This window comes from Salvelinus fontinalis, chromosome 38, assembly GCF_029448725.1.
Source record: "Salvelinus fontinalis isolate EN_2023a chromosome 38, ASM2944872v1, whole genome shotgun sequence".
NCBI lineage: Eukaryota > Metazoa > Chordata > Actinopteri > Salmoniformes > Salmonidae > Salvelinus > Salvelinus fontinalis.
In genome coordinates this window covers 18,255,117-18,273,577 of record NC_074702.1, presented here as the reverse complement: position 1 = coordinate 18,273,577, position 18,461 = coordinate 18,255,117, and the positions used below count along the sequence as shown (strand labels likewise).

At 44.1% G+C, this 18,461-nt stretch overlaps 3 protein-coding genes across 10 annotated transcripts; 1 reads left to right on the top strand and 2 right to left on the bottom strand.

The window, feature by feature from the left end:
• Positions 1 to 42: 42 nt before the first annotated feature.
• On the bottom strand, positions 43 to 3,290 carry LOC129838069 (endonuclease domain-containing 1 protein-like). The gene is made up of 3 exons (XM_055904752.1): positions 2,656 to 3,290; positions 1,299 to 2,060; positions 43 to 1,041 (listed from the first exon to the last, which is right to left on the bottom strand). Exons 1-3 carry the CDS (start codon positions 2,980 to 2,982, stop codon positions 490 to 492), a joined length of 1,641 nt encoding a protein of 546 aa, XP_055760727.1. The 5' UTR covers positions 2,983 to 3,290; the 3' UTR covers positions 43 to 489.
• Positions 2,895 to 18,308, top strand: LOC129838072 (zinc-binding protein A33-like). Of its 4 annotated transcripts, none has more exons than XM_055904757.1 (8): positions 2,895 to 2,983; positions 11,989 to 12,183; positions 12,993 to 13,120; positions 13,477 to 13,572; positions 13,941 to 14,174; positions 16,087 to 16,109; positions 16,494 to 16,609; positions 16,839 to 18,308. In XM_055904757.1, the coding sequence occupies exons 2-8, from the start codon at positions 12,114 to 12,116 to the stop codon at positions 17,405 to 17,407; spliced, it is 1,236 nt and encodes a 411-aa protein (XP_055760732.1). In that variant the 5' UTR covers positions 2,895 to 2,983; positions 11,989 to 12,113; the 3' UTR covers positions 17,408 to 18,308. The 4 variants fall into 4 exon arrangements, with proteins under 4 accessions (XP_055760732.1, XP_055760735.1, XP_055760734.1 ...); XM_055904760.1 differs by having other exon boundaries at positions 11,989 to 12,238; positions 13,044 to 13,120; XM_055904759.1 differs by having other exon boundaries at positions 11,989 to 12,238.
• LOC129838074 (uncharacterized) lies at positions 4,376 to 10,417 on the bottom strand. Of its 5 annotated transcripts, none has more exons than XM_055904762.1 (8): positions 10,352 to 10,409; positions 10,012 to 10,113; positions 9,820 to 9,890; positions 9,576 to 9,628; positions 9,331 to 9,404; positions 6,673 to 6,853; positions 6,311 to 6,475; positions 4,376 to 5,881 (listed from the first exon to the last, which is right to left on the bottom strand). In XM_055904762.1, coding segments are annotated over exons 2-8 (753 nt in total). In that variant the 5' UTR covers positions 10,014 to 10,113; positions 10,352 to 10,409; the 3' UTR covers positions 4,376 to 5,674. The 5 variants fall into 5 exon arrangements, with proteins under 5 accessions (XP_055760737.1, XP_055760736.1, XP_055760740.1 ...); XM_055904761.1 differs by having other exon boundaries at positions 4,377 to 5,881; positions 10,012 to 10,116; positions 10,352 to 10,417; XM_055904765.1 differs by having other exon boundaries at positions 4,378 to 5,881; positions 6,673 to 6,775; positions 10,012 to 10,116; positions 10,352 to 10,417.
• Positions 18,309 to 18,461: the final 153 nt, after the last annotated feature.

The window sequence follows — 18,461 nt, the reverse complement described above, 5'->3', positions numbered from 1 at the left end:
AATTATATTGATAGACAAATTAAAAAATTGCATTAGTCTGAGTGGGTGTGATCAATCAATTATCCTTTTTTAATCAAGCAAGCATATAGTTCATAAAGTAACATCAATTCTAACACCTATTACCATTTGAACTCACACAGTGAAAGCATGTTTCCCCAAAATAATACCATATTGTAATTGATCAAATGGCCATGGGGCTACCCTGCTTCACTTTCTGACACATATACCATTCATCTCAGCTTTAGTCTTTTGGGATCCTGCTTCTTTACAACAACTAAGAAGTAGTAGAAGTAGAAGTCATCTACTTTAGGGAGCAAAAAAATATGAAAATGTGTTGTGTGCCTAACTATGGGTTTATGTTAGACAGCTTAGCTAGAGGCTTTGGCATTGCGGTGTACCCATCAATTCTCTCTTGCTATCTGGTGCATATTTACATACTTTATAAGAATACGATACACAATTTTCAAGGTTTGCAATAAATCTGCAATGTTATTGATGAACAATCTCTGTAGACCCAAACCATCCACAGTTCTGGTCCTGCCCAAAGGCCTCCATCACATTCTCCACAACCGTTTCCACGCTCCCTACTACCAGCCCTCCTGCCAACCTCACCGCGTTCCCCACCCCATTCCCACACCTCCACGCCAGCTTCCCCATTCCCCCACCCACTGCCTTCACCTGCCCTCCCATCTCAGACACCACCGACCCCACATACCCCCCACCCTGCTCCCACGCCTGGTCCCCGACCACCCTGGACACCCACCAGGCACTGTCCACGATCCCCCTGAAAATGCCCACCCCATCCCAGGCCAGGGTGCCCACCCCTGTGACCCCATCCTGGCAGCTGGTGAACAGTGAGCCCACCAGTGGGGCTGTAATGCAGTACAGGGTGGAGAAGCACATCTCCCCCACACCAAGTATCAGGCCTGTGACTGAGCCGACCCCAGACACCAGGTCAGACGCCATGTTGTAGAACACAGAAAGGATGTCGCCTGGCAGGGCAGACAGGACCCCCAGGTCTTCCTGTAGGACAAAGGCCACCTAGACGAGGAGAGGAGATATGTTCTGTTACAAGATATTGTCTGTTATAACAGAAACTTATTTTTGTGATCAGAAATATAAAAGGATATGGAACCATCATGTGTTATTGTTTTTACCATCGAGGACCACTTTGGAAACGAGCGTTTTAATTAATACTTTCAAGTGATATCCTCCTTGTACATTTTGTTTAATATGTCTGTTACCCAAAATAAATTCAATTCAATTCAATCACAGTATTGCATTCCATCAGTAATCACCTGTCCAGGGATCCCAATGAGGGTGGAGACTACAGGGCGTAGAGGGGCCATGAGCAGGGAGACAGAGGAGGTGATGATATACACCAGAGGGTTGCTGGACGACTCTTTGTCCGACTCAGAGGCCAGTGTCTCGTTGTCCACTGAAGGAGTGATGAGAGGTTCTGTGTCGGCAGGTAGTGCCTCTATGCTTTGGTCACTAGTATCATCTAGCGTTTCCTCAATGGCGTCTGGCCTTGCGACCGCTCTTTGCTTTTCTACGACTCCGACCATCGCATCACTGAGCAGTGTCACTATGCCTTCCTCCGTTTCCCCATTTGCTTCCCCGCAACCCTCTGAAAATAGATCTGTCACTCCAATCATGTGTTCCAGCTCCTTAACACTCACCACCCTCTCCCCTCCCCCTGTCTCTCTCACTACCCCCACACTGAACCCACTCTGTCCCTCTGGGCCAGCACAGCACACTGCAGACCATTGCACCCCAGCCTCACACCCCCCATCCCCACCCTCCTCCATCCCGGGCCCCAGCCTGAGCCCTGTGGCCCCTGTCAGGACGTAGAGCTGGCCCCCTGTGGAGCCACACTGGGGCAGGACGCTGCTCTGGATCAGCTCTGTGGCCAGGGAGCCCCACTGGTGGAGGGGAGAGTCAGAATGAGCTTGGGGATTACCCCCCGCCACATTCCCTAGGAGCAGGGCTGGGGTCATCACCTGGGACCCTTCGTCCTCTTTCTCCTCCCTTCTGGCATCCTCTTCCTCCTTCTCTGTCTATGAGATAGGTTAGGAATCATTAGTCAAAGTGCATATATTGAATCACTAATGCAATTAGTATTAACATCATGATAAATGAATGTTTGGCCCTTATTTGGGTAAAGCTTACTGTACATTACAGTACATTTAGTGTCAATGTAGAGTAGGATAGAGGAGGACGTCTTTTACTCAGGTGTCATGGCAGAAATAATATGCCATGCAGACCATTCTAGTTTTGTGAGTGTTAGGGAGCTTGTCTCCTGACAGACATCTGAGTCAAATATCAAACTGTTGTTCACATTCATCTTTCTGTTCACTCTGACTTGTTTTAACAAGGCCAGGTTTGCATGGAATGTTGATATCAACAGTAAGTTGACTGCCTCTACAGGACGAGAGTTTCCTTTCACTTGAACAAGTTTCATATCACAAAAACATGATTGTACTACAGCTGGAGGAAAAGAGTGGTATACTGTTGGTTTGATCATGTCCGCTATAACTTGTGTGATTGTGTTGAGAATGTACACTAAACTGTACAAGGTAGTGCTTACGCAGTCCATGCATGACAATGATTCCACTGTTTCCACATAATAGAAATAAAAGAATGCTCCCTTACCCCCTCCTCCTTTCCTCCTCTCACCCCCCATCCTTGGCTGAGATGAAAGGCAGAGTAAACAGCTGCGTCACAGGTCGGGTGGTAGAGCGTGGCGAACGACTGTCCCCCTGGCAGCCTGTGACAGAGGGGTGTCAGGAGGGGCCCCCCACCTACAGAGAGGCCCAGGGGGGGGGTCTGTCTGTAGAAGCTCTGTCTGCAGAGGGAGAAGCCTGGGTCTGGTTCTGATAGTGCCGTGACTGGTAGAAACAGCTCAAGAGTCAGCCCCAGCAAGATCCAGCCTGCAGTACTGACACGGACACCAGCAGGACACCACCGCAGCAGCAGCATGGTGAGCTCAACAAACCCACACACTCACAGAGAGAGAGAGGCTGGTAAATAATCCAGAGGTTTGTGCTGTATCTACGCAGATGGGAAAGGATAATGGCCGATAGCTAGGGTTGACAGCCAGGGAATCTCTGGTATGTCGTTCTTCTATCCCTTTCTCAATCTCGCCCTTATTTTTTCTCTTCCACCCCATCAGCGTCTCCACCCATGTCTTTCTCCTTGGACTGTGTGTGCTGTGCTGTCTGTATGTGTCTGGGCACAGTCTTGCTTACACTTTGCTTCTCTCTCCCTCATTGACAAGCTCACTCTCCTTCCCTCCCTCCCTCACACACACATTCTCCCTCTAGCTACACCTCTACCTGGCTCTCCCTCCCTCCTTCCTCTCTCTTTCATAGCTCTTTTTTGGTTACACCTTTACCTCTCATTACTGTTAGGTACACAGCAGACCCACACCCAGTAACCAGTTCCTATTACCTGTAAGTCTCCATTCCCAAACAAGGTTTGGCTGTCTGATTGACAGCTTAATGGTTCATTTTCTCTGGTAAAACACACACCTCTTAGAAAGTGCTGACTTGGGCCTCCCGGGTGGCGCAGTGGTCTAGGGCACTCCATCGCAGCGCTAGATGCGCCCCTAGACTCTTGGTTCAAGCCCAGGCTCTGTCGCGACCGGGAGGTCCGTGGGGCAACGCACAATTGGCCTAGCATCGTCCGGGTTAGGGAGGGTTTGGCCAGTAGGGATATCCTTGTCTCATCGCGCACCAGCGACTCCTGTGGCGGGCCGGACGCAGTGCGCGCTAACCAAGGGAGCCAGGTGCATGGTGTTTCCTCCGACACATTGGTGTGGCTGGCTTCCGGGTTGGAGGCGCGCTGTGTTAATAAGAAGCAGTGGGTTGGGTTGTGATTCGGAGGACGCATGGCTTTCGACCTTCGTCTCTCCCGAGCCCGTACGGGAGTTGTAGCGATGAGATAAGATAGTAATTACTAGCAATTGGATACCACGAAAATTGGGGAGAAAAGGGGGTAAAATAAAAAAAATTAAGTGTTGACTTTATTTTAGCCGAGTGCACAGTGAAACCACAGCAGTATATCTTACAGCAGTGGCCTAGTGTTGAATATCACACAGTAGCTCTATCCACCACCAAGGTTCCAAAATAGATTCTATTGACTGAATTACATTTTCTCAGCTATAAAGACAAAATTATTTTAGATTTTGTGTTTCAGCGGCCACTTGGTTTAGTAAAGCTGAGGGAAATGTGTAAATTGATAGGAGTCATCCAATTCAACCCATTGCAATCTCTGTGAGATGACAAGAGAGGAAAGACGAGAGCATAATAATTAAGCTCTTCACCTATGTGACCTCTGACATAGGGGGTCACAAACCAGGTTTGTCCTGCTACGTGTTATGACTGGGATCACATGGAGTCTTCAGTGCACCCTTGGGCCTGACAGTCAGAACTGTCTGGTAGGAGAATTCCTTTTATGGGATAGGCTACACATCAATGCACATCTGAGGGAGATTAGGCTAATAGTTTGACATGTGTAATTTCCACCAAGAAAAATCTTTATCAGTGCATAATTAGTTTTCCGACAGTGTCACACTGTTCCTTATTATATTCACAGACACAGTTATTAGTCTGTAGCAAAGACACTCATTATTTCCTCATTACATCCTTTGTTTGTAGCTTTAGGTTGTTTGGATGCATTCCATACTAACAGCTGCATGGCATTTGGGTGTGATAGTTTTGGGTTGGGCTTTATGCTGCGTTCATAACCAAGTGGGAAGGTACTAATTACCAGTTGTCAAGTCGTAAATAACAGTTGGATGCATTCTCAACTCGTTGAGAAACGCTGACTGGCTAATGGCCAACAATCTGTGTCAACCATAAACTAAAAGTAGTTATAATGCTTGTAAACAAATTACATTTAACTGCCGAAAATGCTGTTATCGAGGTAATTTCCTTAGTAGGTGACGTCAGAATGTGCGAGAAGTCAGAGCTCAGGGATGATAGACGAGTTTCCTACTAGATTTTACGAGTTGAAGGGGCGTTCAAGTGGATTTTTCCCAGTTGTAAGTGGTAAAAACCACCTTCCCATTTGGTTATGAACACAGCATAAAAGGCTTTTGTCTCCAGGCACAGCCAATAGAAACATTTGTTTTGAGTAAAAGCGCAGTACTGCATGTCTGTGCAGCACATACTACACTATACTACCAGTCCATTAGGTTTTCAGCAACAACTTTCACAGTTATCTGAAATGTTACTAATTTAATGCAATTAAATTTTGAAAAGTCATTGGTAGAAAACATAACATCTCCATTATCTCCAACAGAAAATGCATTATTTGACAGTTTCCTATAAAAAGGTAGGTGCTACATGTATGCAGTCCTGTAGCTGTCCATGCCTTCAATACCATTTCTTCCATGACTTGTATAACAGTAGAAGGCAGTAAAATTACATTAAAGGAGTCAATTAGTAACATTATTATGACAGGTCACATTGCTTAGAGAGATATTGTTGCAGTAACCTGAAGGTCCACTGGGGGGAGCTTGGCTAAGCATTTGACAGTGGGAGGGGTTGAATCCACAGAGTCACATTATGGTCTTACACACTCTTTCAAACAATCCTTTACACACACACACACACACACACACACACACACACACACACACACACACACACACACACACACACACACTTCACTTGTTGGGGATATCGATGACAAGGTCAGCCTCTTCTCCTTCCCCCCTGTCGTTGTCTCCACTGTCTGAGTCTCCGTCACTCTCTCCCTCCTCCTCCGCCGCGTCTCCACTCAGCATCTGCCTGGGCACCCAGTTGAACGAGGCGCTTGATGTTGGAGGGGCAGTCGGGCCCGTTGGGTTGTTGGCTGCTAAAGGGGCCACCACCTAAGCGGAGGGAGGTAAAAGGAAGATGGAATGAGAGATGCAATGGAGAAAGAGAGGGGTTGATGACTTGGACTGAGTCCCAAATTGCACCCTATTTCCTTTATAGTGCACTAGTTTTGACCAGAGCTCTGTGGGGCAAGAATAGGGTTCCATCTGGGATGTAGTTCATCTACTGAGGAAGAATTACCCTTTAAATGAATGGTCAGGAATTAGAAATGAAAAGAGTCCAGGATATTATGGCAGTACATTACTTCATTGATGATGCCATAATGTTATGGACCTTCCTATAGCCTACTGTAGGCCTGCACCTAACCTGTCATATGTAGTGCAGTTATACTGTAGAAACACCCTCTTCTAGACCCTAACTCAATAGCCTACGTGCCACATGTCTGTTCCCTCATCTGTGATCTCCTCCTCCTCCCCTCTCACCTTCCCCGATGTCTCTTTCTTGTGTTTGGGCGCCTTTGTCTTTCTCTCTTTCTTCCTTCTCTCAGCAGGTGGAGGCAAATACTCTGGTGGGAAGGGCAACTTCCCACCACACACACACACACACAGTGACAATTTCCAAAACAAACATACACACACACACACACACTGTAGGTACAGCCCCGAAAAATAAAACATGATAGACAGCAAAAGATACAGTAAACATATAATAAAACAATATTAATAATGCCCCAAATCAAAACAGTGATTATCTTCGGTAATGAGAAAACGATAATGGCAACAATCAATGATGTTATAGTTATTGATTGTATAGATTCAGTGAGGGGAAGGCGATTATAACTCACTGTGTTGAGGTAGGGGGTACTGGCGGACGACTGGAGAGAGTTCACTCCAGAACGAGAGAGGAGAGAGAGATGGGAGGATGAAGGAAGGCCTACGCCAGGGCTACTTCTCCCGAGAGGGTTCACTCCAGAACGAGAGAGGAGAGAGAGATGGGAGGATGAAGGAAGGCCTAGGCCAGGGCTACTTCTCCCGAGAGAGTTCACAAGAGAGACAGTTGAATAAATCTATTTTTATTTATTTCACCTTTATTTAACCAGGCCAGTTGAGAACAAGTTCTCATTTACAACTGCGACCTGACCAAGATAAAGCAAAGCAGTGCGACACAAACAACACAAAGTTACACATGGGATAAACAAACATACAGTCAATAACACAATAGAAAAATCTATGTACAGTGTGTGCAAATGTTGAAGAGTAAAGAGGTAAGGCAATAAATAAGCCAAAGAGGCAAAATAATTCCAATTTAGCATTAACACTGGAGTGATAGATGTGCAGATGATGATGTGCAAGTAGAAATACTGGTGTGCAAAAGAGCAAGAGGATAAATAACAATATGGGGATGAGGTAGTTGGGTGTGCTATTTACAGATTGTTTGTGTACAGGTGCAGTGATCGGTAAGCTGCTCTGACAGCTGATGCTTAAAATTAGAGGGGGAGATATAAAACTCCAGCTTCAGTGATTTTTGTAATTCGTTCCAGTCATTGGCAGCAGAGAACTGGAAGGAAAGGTGGCCAAAGTAAGTGTTGGCTTTGGGGATGACCAGTGAAATATACCTGCTGGAGCGTGCTACGAGTGGGTGCTGCTATGGTGACCAGTGAGCTGAGATAAGGTGGGGCTTTACCTAGCAAAGACTTATAGATGACCTGGAGCAAGTGGGTTTGACAACGAATATGTAGTGAGGGCCAGCCAACGAGAGCATACAGGTCGCAGTGGTGGGTAGGATATGGGGCTTTGGTGACAAAACGGATGGCACTGTGATAGCAACTGGATGTAGTCTGAGGAGAGTGTTGGAGACTATTTTGTAAATGACATCGCCGAAGTCAAGGATCGGTAGGATAGTCAGTTTTACGAGGGTATGTTTGGCAGCATGAGTGAAGGAGGCTTGTTGCGAAATAGGAAGCCAATTCTAGATTTAATTTTGGATTGGAGATGCTTAATGTGAGTCTGGAAGGAGAGTTTACAGTCTAGCCAGACGCTCAGGTATTTGTAGTTGTCCACATATTCTAAGTCAGCACCGTCCAGAGTAGTGATGCTAGATAGGCGGGCGGGTGCAGGCAACAATCGGTTAAAGAGCATGCATTTAGTTTTACTAGCATTTAAAAGCAGTTGGAGGCCACGGAAGGAGTGTTCTATGGCATTGAAGTTCGTTTGGAGATTTGTTAACACAGTGTCCAAAGAAGGGTATACAGAATGGTGTCGTCTGCATAGAGGTGGATCAGAGAACCACCAGCAGCGAGAGCGACATCATTGATATATACAGAGAAAAGCCCGAGAATTTAACCCTGTGGCACCCCCATAGACTGCTAGAGATCCGGACAACAGGCCCTCCGATTTGACACACTGAACTCTATCTGAGAAGTAGTTGGTGAACCAGGCGAGGCAGTCATTTGAGAAACAAAGGCTATTGAGTCTTCCGCTAAGAATGAGGTGATTGACAGAGTAGAAAGCCTTGGCCAGGTCAATGAAGACGGCTGCACAGTACTGTCTTTTATCGATGGCGGTTATGATATCGTTTAGGACTTTGAGCGTGGCTGAGGTACACCCATGACCAGCTCTGAAACCAGATTGCACAGAGGAGAAGGTACGGTGGGATTCGAAATGGTCGGGGATGTTTTTTAACTTGGCTTTCGAAGACCTTAGAAAGGCAGGGCAGGATGGATATAGGTCTATAACAGTTTGGGTCTAGAGTGTCTCCCCCTTTGAAGAGGGGGATGACCGCGGCAGATTTACAATCTTTGGGGATCTCAGATGATACAAGAGGTTGAACATGCTAGTTATAGGGGTTGTAACAATTTTGGCGAATAATTTTAGAAAGAGAGGGACCAGATTGTCTAGCCCAGCTGATTTGTAGGGATCCAGATATTGCAGCTCTTTCAGAACATCAACTGTCTGAATTTGGGTGAAGGAGAAGCTTGGGCAAGTTGCTGCAGGGGGTGCTGAGCTGTTGGCCGGGGTAGGTGGAAGCCAGGTGAAATGGTAGCCAGGTGAAAAGCATGGCCAGATGTAGAAAAATGCTTATTGAAAGTAACGATTATCGTAGATTTATCAGTGGTGACAGTGTTTCCTAGCCTCAGTGCAGTGGGCAGCTGGGAGGAGGTGCTCTTATTCTCCATGGACTTTACAGTGTCTTTCCTTTCCTGACTTTCCTGTGCTACAGGATTCAAATTTCTGCTAGCCTTAGCTTTTCTAACTGACTGAGTATATTGGTTCCTGACTTCCCTGAAAAGTTGCTTATCGCGGGGGCTATTCGATGCTTATGCAGAACACCACAGGATGTTTTTGTGATGGTCAAGGGCAGTCAAGTCTGGGGTGAACCAAGGGCTATATCTGTTCTTAAATAGTGAGACAGTGAGAGAGAATGGCAAAGATGGAGAGAGTACAGTAATAGAAAGAGTGCAATCTGAAATATTGTCTGAGTTGCTGGCATGCTGCATGCTCACTTCTTTCCTCCATCTCTCTCTCTCCCTGGTGCCCTCTCCTTCATTGTTCTCAGAAGAGGCTGCGGCATCAGAATCTGAAACACAACATGACAATCAGACATTGTACATCAACATACTAACATGATCCGTACTGAAAATACTCCACAGCAAGGCAGGTAACTTCCGAATCAGTATTGGTTGAGCTATTAAGAAAATAACAGATATTGTGGAGAATGAAACATTGAGACTTGGTGCTTAAGACCTACCTGAGGAGTCCTCGTCCACCCGCTCTTACTGTAACAATCGGTCCAACAGACAACTGCAAGAGAAGAGAATAGAAGCCCAGGAAAGACCATTTTTAACTTTGAACATGCTTGTACAGTATGTGTACACATTAAACAGGGGTGTACTTATTAGTAGCACATCGTAGTAAAAGGTTTTGCTACAGTGTGACAAATAAATACACCCCATCTGTCCAAACTAAACAAACTTCTAGATTCACCCACCCACCTTTTATCTCTGGACACTTTGAGCAGCTTCTTCTGGGATCTTCTGAGCACTTCCTGAAAACACTCCTACTCCTAAACGGAGACAAGTAGCGAAATACAACAGTTCAACTCTGTAAATTACAGTTCCTTGGCTAATAGATGTTATAATAATAATAGCACGTCATTGACAATTGGATGAAACATTAATACTCACATAAACCATGAATTTCAATTTGCGTTTGAGATTTTTGTGGTTCTGCTTGTAGTCCACCTCCATATCGGCATTTCTGACGCTGTGGTTGAACCGTCAGTGGACCTGCTATACCGGTAGGGAAATTGTTAGTGTCGTGGTTATGTTAGCTATATAACGTTAACAGCAGCTTGTTGGCTAGTTTACTGCTAGCCTTTCCAGTGCATTGTCGTTGTTTTTTTAAGCATTTAGCTGGAAGCAGAAGAATAGCAATTGAAAACGCTTGAAAGTAGGATAATAAGGAGACGAAACCATGTCATTATAAAGTTAAATAGCTTGAATTAATATGAAAAATACTTCATACCTCTCGTTTGAATGAATCTCTGCGACGTACTCATTGTTTACGTCTGTTCTTCTTCTTCATTAGGATTTGGTTGGCAGTTCGCTTATACCGCCATCTACTGTACTGGTGTGTGAGGCCATTCACGGCCTACCTACATTATATTATTGAGTCTACTTTCGTTTTTTGTGTATGTATGTATGTGTTTGTGCGCGACATTCTTCTTTTTTAAATATGTATTGGCGGATTGCAACCAACTGAAATGTGCATACACCCCCACGTACTGTACTGGATTGTGAGACTGGGCTCAACCTCCCTATTGTGTATTTCTCATGTATTTGTCTTTTCAACCCTTATATTTCCCGCCTACTGGAGTGTGAATTCATGACACTTTATGATGCAAAGGTGATGAGAAAAGGATGGGGAAAAGGGAAGAAAAATGACCTTACACACTAACCCTACAGTTGCACCCATTAAAACCTCACCTCACCACTAGTTGGGAGTCATTTTCAAGCTCTGGAAGTGACATTTAAAACAGTGGGCGGGGCCAGACATAGAGCCAGAATGAAGGAAAATAATCTAACCCCTGCAGTGGTCACATAAATAATATACGTTAATGAGGGATCTAGGCGATTTTATGGAGTGTGAGACCTATTCATACCCATGAACAATAGGCTTTATCAACTAATGATTATGGCCCAAACAAGATGACCTTGAATACAGAAATATATGGGAAACAAAAGCAGCCGCATTTCCTATAGAGAATTATTCTGTTGCATATTACAACAAGTGAATCATGTTCAGTGTGTGCACTCTGCATGTGAGTAGTATTCATAATAATGCATTGTGCTAGTGTTCTGTATTCTGTCCACCCACAGTACTGGAGTAGACTACAGTGGTTTGGTTTATGGCGCTGAAAGTGCAGCTTGCTCACTTCAGCAGAGCACACAGCAGTCACATCGTCAGGACCCAGGACAATGAATTATAGATGAGGAACATTCCAGAGATGAGAAATGCTACCTCTGCACACACACACAGCCAACCAGCCAGGCTGTGTGTGTGTGCATGTGTGCATGCGTGTGAGTCTATTAGAATGGGAGAATGCTAGAGGGAGAGAGGAAGGCAAGGAGAAAGAGTGTGTGTATGCCTACGTGTGTGTGTGTGTGTGTGTGTGTGTGTGTGTGTGTGTGTGTGTGTGTGTGTGTGTGTGTGTGTGTGTGTGTGTGTGTGTGTGTGTGTGTGTGTGTGTGTGTGTGTGTGTGTGTCAGTGTGTGTCAGTGTGTGTGTTTATCTCTGAGGGGGAGAATATTGCTAGAGAAAATGCTGACTGCTTGCTTTTATACCAGTGCTCCCCACTCTGTTTTCTTTATGTCAGGAAGAGAAGGAAGAACAGATGGAAACTGACCTCAGTTTGCCCTACATCTACCAATATTTATGTTCAGTTTTAACACCAACATTTTATTGTTTACAGTTGTCATACTGCCCTCTCCATACACCCTAGATACGTTAGTACTAAACCAACATAGGCCTACCAAAATAAATACACAGCCTCTCTCTCCTATCCCTTCCAGGCAAACCCCTCCCTATGAAAAACGATACCCCTTACATCCCGACCCACTGCCTGATTCTATCCCCTGACCGATTCCCTCTTTTGTTTCCAGAATGACAACAGCAGACAGAAATAGAATCTTCTCCACCGTGCAATGCCATAAATTGCTGCTGCCTGCCTGCCCATCCTGGCCAGCAGCTGTGGCTCCCTCCCTTCCTATGTTTCTCCTCAGTGCTAATGGACGCTAGTCTTCAGCCAAGCTGCATGTGGAGAGAGGGAGAAGGCTACTGTCGGATGGTGTTTGATGGTGACCCTTGTCTGTTTAATTGTTTCTAGATAAATCTCCATCTGACTGGTTGGATGTATGTATGACACTCATTCTCTATTCATACTAATTGTTTTGATGACCTCAGAGAGGGTACCTCTTCCTATTGGGTTCTCTCTCCATATCTGCTCTCTGTCTATCTGTCTCTCTCTCTCTGTATCTCTCTCTGTCTATCTGTGTCTCTCTCTGTCTATCTGTCTCGCTCTCTGTGTCTCTCTCTGTCTATCTGTCTCTCTCTCTCTCTGTGTGCATCTCTCTGTCTGTCTGTCTCGCTCTTTGTGTATCTCTCTTTCTCTCTGTGTATCTTTCTTTCTCTCTGTGTATCTCTCTTTCTCTCTGTGTATCTTTCTTTCTCTCTGTGTATCTTTCTTTCTCTCTGTGTATCTTTCTTTCTCTCTGTGTATCTCTCTTTCTCTCTGTGTATCTTTCTTTCGCTCTGTGTATCTCTCTTTCTCTCTGTGTATCTTTCTTTCGCTCTGTGTATCTCTCTTTCTCTCTGTGTATCTTTCTTTCGCTCTGTGTATCTCTCTTTCTCTCTGTGTATCTTTCTTTCGCTCTGTGTATCTCTATTTCTCTCTGTGTATCTTTCTTTCGCTCCGTGTGTCTCTATTTCTCTCTGTGTATCTTTCTTTCTCTATGTGTATCTCTCTTTCTCTCTGTGTATCTTTCTTTCTCTCTGTGTATCTCTTTCGTTCTCTCTAATTTATAATTTTCTCTTGTCCTTCAATTCTCTGTCACTGTCCCTCCCTCTCATCTTTACTCTCTCCCTCTCTTTTATTACACCTCTTTAGTTCCCTCTTTTCATTGCCAAGAGTCCCTTGTTTGCTTTCCCGTCTCGTTAGGAGAAATTGGAATGTACAAAAATCACATAAAAGACACCAACAACAACTACAATAAAAGCCTTCTCCCTGACCATAAGGTAAGCTGCAAAAGTGTATCATTTTACCCTTGGGTTTATGTCTAAAGGGAAGTCAGGCAATAGAAAGTTTAATTAATTATGAAAGAGGTTATGTTTGGGAAAGGCTCTCCCATAAAATCTAATAGGATGTATCGATGGGACATTTTTTAAGTACATTTTCAATGGCACAACAATATCATGTTCAAGAAATAAATTACTTCTAAACTCATAGGAAAAACGATTATCTAAATACATGCATGCGAACTTACTCTTTAGTTAAATAACTTAAGTCACTATTCTGTCACTATTTGACATTGTTCCTCTGACTGTTTTTCCGTTCTCTCCTCTCCCCTCATGTTTGTCTGTGTGTGTTACAGGAGAAGCTGATCCAGGCTATTAAAAGAATAAAGCATGAGGTAGACGAGTGCTGGGAGGCAGAAAGAGAGACGTACATATGGTCTATTGATGTTGAGGTACAGTACTGGCTGCCAATACATCATTTACCACTGTCATTTACTTTTCATGGTTTATTATTTTTATTATTTCATTAAATCCTGAATATGATCATCTGTGAATGTATTAGTGTGTCAGTAATATTAAAAGCAATTTGACTGATAGTGGTGAGAAATGTTATCTAGCAACATTATGATACATATTTTGTAGTATTTACATATTTAGCATTAAAATTAACAAACTGTAATTGATGCGTGTTGGCTAAAGCTGAAAAATCTGTCTCTCCCAACCAGGCTAGTATCCTTCTACTACCCACTATATAGTAACAAAACATAGTAAAAACCTACTACACAAAATAGTAAAGTCTGTCTCTCTATCTATCTCTCAGAGATGTTTTGATAATCTGGAACGGGAGGTCCGAGCTGAGTTCCAGAACCTCCATCGCTTCCTGGACGAAGAGGAGACCATGGACATGGAGCGACTGAAGAAGGAGAAAGAGAAGAGGGTGAAGCTGCTTAGGGAGAGAGAGAAGAAGATCGCCATGCAGGGAAGAGATCTGGAGAGAGGCATTGCCACGCTAAACAACAAACTGGCCGAGGAGGATAGTCCCAAACTGCTCAAAGTGAGTGAGTTAGGGTGTTCAGGCTATTGTTATAGCACTGCACCGATACACTGTAAAAAGAGGGATGGCACTGTTGTTTATCTGAAGTGCTTTTTCTAAATGGTATGATCCAAAATTAATATTTGGTTAGTTCAACCTATTCTATTCAATTTGCCTGAAATCAAATAACGAATTTGATAGTTAAATGTGATTTTTTAAATTGAATGAAAGCTTCTAAATTGCTTTCAACACCTCATGGGCATCAATGTTGCATAGTGGTGAGAGCAATGTAGCAGTGGTAGCCTATCAGAATTGTTGTAGGCATGGCCTATTGGGGGCGTGGCTTTCTGTTTGTTATTTTTGGCCACCCTTGAGAGTGAATGTCATTCCTGGTAATGTGTTCTGTTTTTTTAATGATTATATGTTCACTGCCAGGACTGGATCTTAAATGCTATCTGCTTAAGAACTGTGATACTAAAGTGCATGGAAAGGCTTTTATTGATGAGATGGTCACCATTTGGTTACAATATCGTAACCAGTTAATGTGGAAATATTATTTAAAGAAAGTGTTTGGAGTCATTATTTCATGTTATGGAACAAACGTAATATCTTGATTAACAGGAAATGTATTTAATTTGCTTATAACCCAATTGACAAAATTTGGATAGGTAATTCCAGAATGAAAAATCTAGTTGGTACAACATGAACAAATGTGTTCTACTGTATATACACTGAGTGTACAAAACATTAAGAACACCATGTCCATGTCTCAATTGTCTCAAGGCTTAAAAATCCTTCTTTAACCTGTCTTCTCCCCTTCATCAACACTGATTGAAGTGGATTTAACACGTGACATCAATAAGGGAACATAGCTTTCACCTGGACTCATCTGGTCAGTCTATGTCATGGAAATAGCAGATGTTCTTAATGTTTTGTATATTAGTTTGCATTTATGTTACTTTTAGGTTTAACCAAAGGTTTCATACCACAGCACCCCCCTTGCAACCCCTCCTCACACCTCCCCTCATGCCCAAAAAATAGCTTTTTGGGAACTAACACTTCACTTTCCCTCTTACTACCTCTGACTGCTGAAAGCTACTTTAATGAGGACGAATGTACTTACTATGACTGTGATATGTAGTTGTCCCTCCTAGCTATCTTTAGATGAATGCACTAACTATAAGTCGCTCTGGATAACAGCGTCTGCTAAATTACTAAAATGTTCATGTAAATCTAGTGCAGGGCTGGAACTAAAGCCTGCACACTGCAGTAGCTCTCCATGAGGAGAGTTGGCCACCATCAATGATCATAAGATGAGACAAACTGTCATAACATTTTATGACATCTTTTATGTCATTATTACGACACCGTCATCCAGGTCTTATGATGAAAGGTCGGAGAGCAAAGTGTTACAGAGAATGTGATGAATGGCAGGAGGGAGGGAGTGATTTGGGGAGAGTCAGGGGAATGAGAAGCTTGGAGTACCTCCACAGAATCTACTGGTTGCTGCTTTCAGCTTCCACAACAGCTAGCCTACGCTGACATTGCAGTCCTCAAGGACCACCGTGTTAGCTTATTGCCTTCTCTTCTGGCACTAATTTGATCAATCATTGGCTAAAGAGTCTACTTGCCTGCTTTTGCAGGTCTAAATCAATTTCTCATTAAAAGGTTGGTGGACAAAAAGCAACACAGAGTGCAGTCCTGGAGGACTAGCTGAGGTTTGGCACCAAACAATGATTGAGAAAGAATATCAACTGCATACTGAGTTCACGAGGGCACAATTTTGATTTGTTTTCTGATGGAAAACAAATTGAATATACATTTTTATTGGGCACCTTTATCAGTGGAACAAATACACTGTTATGTGCTATGTTGTTTTGAGTGCTTTAAGTCTTTCACTACTGTAATGACCACTCCTTTTTTCTCTCTGAAGGAGATTCAAGACCTCTTGAAAAGGCAAGTGTTTATATTTCATTATTTAACTGATTATGACTCCATCTATTTCTCGTGTCACAAATCACTCCCTTCTCCTGATCGGCCATAATCTCTCATCTTGCATATTTGGCATCTCATTGTCTCTTTCTCTTTCTCTCAATCTCTCTCTCTCTCTCTCTCTCTGTATCCTCTCTTTGGCATCCCTTTTTTCTTCTCTCCACTCTCTCCCTCTCTCTCTCTCTCTGTATCCTCTCTTTGGCATCCCACTTTCTTTCTTCACTCTCTCTACCCTCTCTTTCTCACTCATTTCCCAATCCTTTCCTTTCACATTCTTTTCGGGTCCGTTTCTCACCCATCTTTGCACTCCTCTTCCCCTGCACCTCTCCCTCTCTCATCCCCCCGCAGGTCCCAGGTGGCTTTCATACCCCCTCCGCAGGTGGATGTGGAGGTGCGATCAGCACACTTTGTGGGGCCCATCCAGTACAGGATATGGAAACACATGAAGAGCTGCCTGTACCCAAGTAATGCACATCGTATCATTCTGTGACATTAGAATTGTTATAGTATTGTTTGTTATACAATGTGTATAATGCTGAATTTAAGAGATTACGCCTTCTAGTGACGTAGTGCTAATGTGCCAGTATATGTTTTTTTACATTCCTACTTTAAGGGATCCACTTACACATACAACATACCATTAGACAATTCTAGATTACAACAACTCACCTGAGCCCCCCCTCCCCCTCCCAGATATCGCTGAAGTGACCTTTGACCCAGAGACAGCCCACCCCCTCCTCACCCTCTCCCCCAGCTGCACTTCTGTGTGGTTCGAGGAGGACAAAGTTATCCTCAAGGCCTCGGAGGAGGAGCAGCCACCCAACCCCCGCTGCTTCCACTACTATTACAGTGTCATGGGCCGAGAAGGCTTCATCACCGGACGCCATTACTGGGAGGTGGAGGTGGGCCGCAAGACAGCGTGGCGGCTGGGTGTGGCCAGGGAGGACGTCCACAGGGGGGAGATGGACTCCAGTGGGACCAGTAGCGGTCTCTGGACCCTATCCCTGAAGGGAGGGGCCATCTTGGCCTGTACAGACCCCAAACCCACCAAGGTCCCGGTGTCCATCAGGCCCGTCCGGATCGGAGTGTTCTTAGACTGTGAGAAGGAGGAAGTAGCGTTCTATAACGCTGTTACCATGACGCCACTGTACACATTCTCCATGGAAACGGTGTTCGTTCCACTGATCCCCTTCTATAACCCGTGTGACACAGATGATGGGAGGAACCTGGGTCCCCTAAACCTCTTCAGCCCCTCTATATGAGAGTACAGAGAACCAAGGAGAACCAAGGTTGTACTGGAGTATATTTCGTTTGGGGATGCGGTGGAAGGATAGATATAATTTGGAAATGGTTTGTTTTATACAGTGTGTGTTTCAGGTATAATTTCATAGCTGGCTGGAAGCATGATGTAAATTTTATCAGTAAAAAAATCCAATGAGTTTATGATATGCATTTACACTTACCAGGGGAGGCTGATGTGAGGAGCTACAGGAGGACAGGCTAATTGCAGTGGAATGGAATCAATGGAAAGGAGTCAACGAGGTTTCCATATGTTTGATGTGTTTGATACTGTTCAAATGATTCCATTCCACCCAATACAATGAGCCCATCCTGCCACATGCCTCCACTGACATGTACCTAACCAGTTCTATGGTATAGCACTATCAATTCATGTTTATGCCATTGCGTTCAGTTGTTTGCATTGTGGTTTGAATATTTACATTTTATTGGCATTAAATACACAAATAAATAGGTAAAAAAATTAACACAAAACCTTGGTCTGTGCTTATAACACCAGAATGTGATATTTTTGTCATATTATCACATAATAGGTTATGAATGTAGAAAAACCACACTAAGGTATCTAAAACAAGTCCCAAAAATGAGCAAAGGCCAAATGCCAATATCCTAGTGGGGGTAGATACCCCGGGGCTTCAGGACTTAACAGGAGGGATTAACTGCACAATGATGTTACCTTTGGCCCATCTATAAATACTGTGGTCATGCATCCACAGCTGTGACACTTTGTCTGCAGTCCAAATGTCACCCTATTCCCTATATAGTGCACTACTTCTAACCAGGGCCCATGGGCCCTTTAAAAAGTAGTGCACTAAATAGGGAATAAGGTGCCATTTATGACGCATCTATTGTGGCATGGGTATGGGAGCAATGTAGGGGAGGGGGGTGGGAAGAGGGGGGAGGACACACAGGGTGACACTGGAGAGTGTGACACTGTGGGAAAACAACTAAATGTGTGTGACATTGAGTAAGATGACTGACGTGAGGTAGCATGACAACACCGTCACATTTACAGAG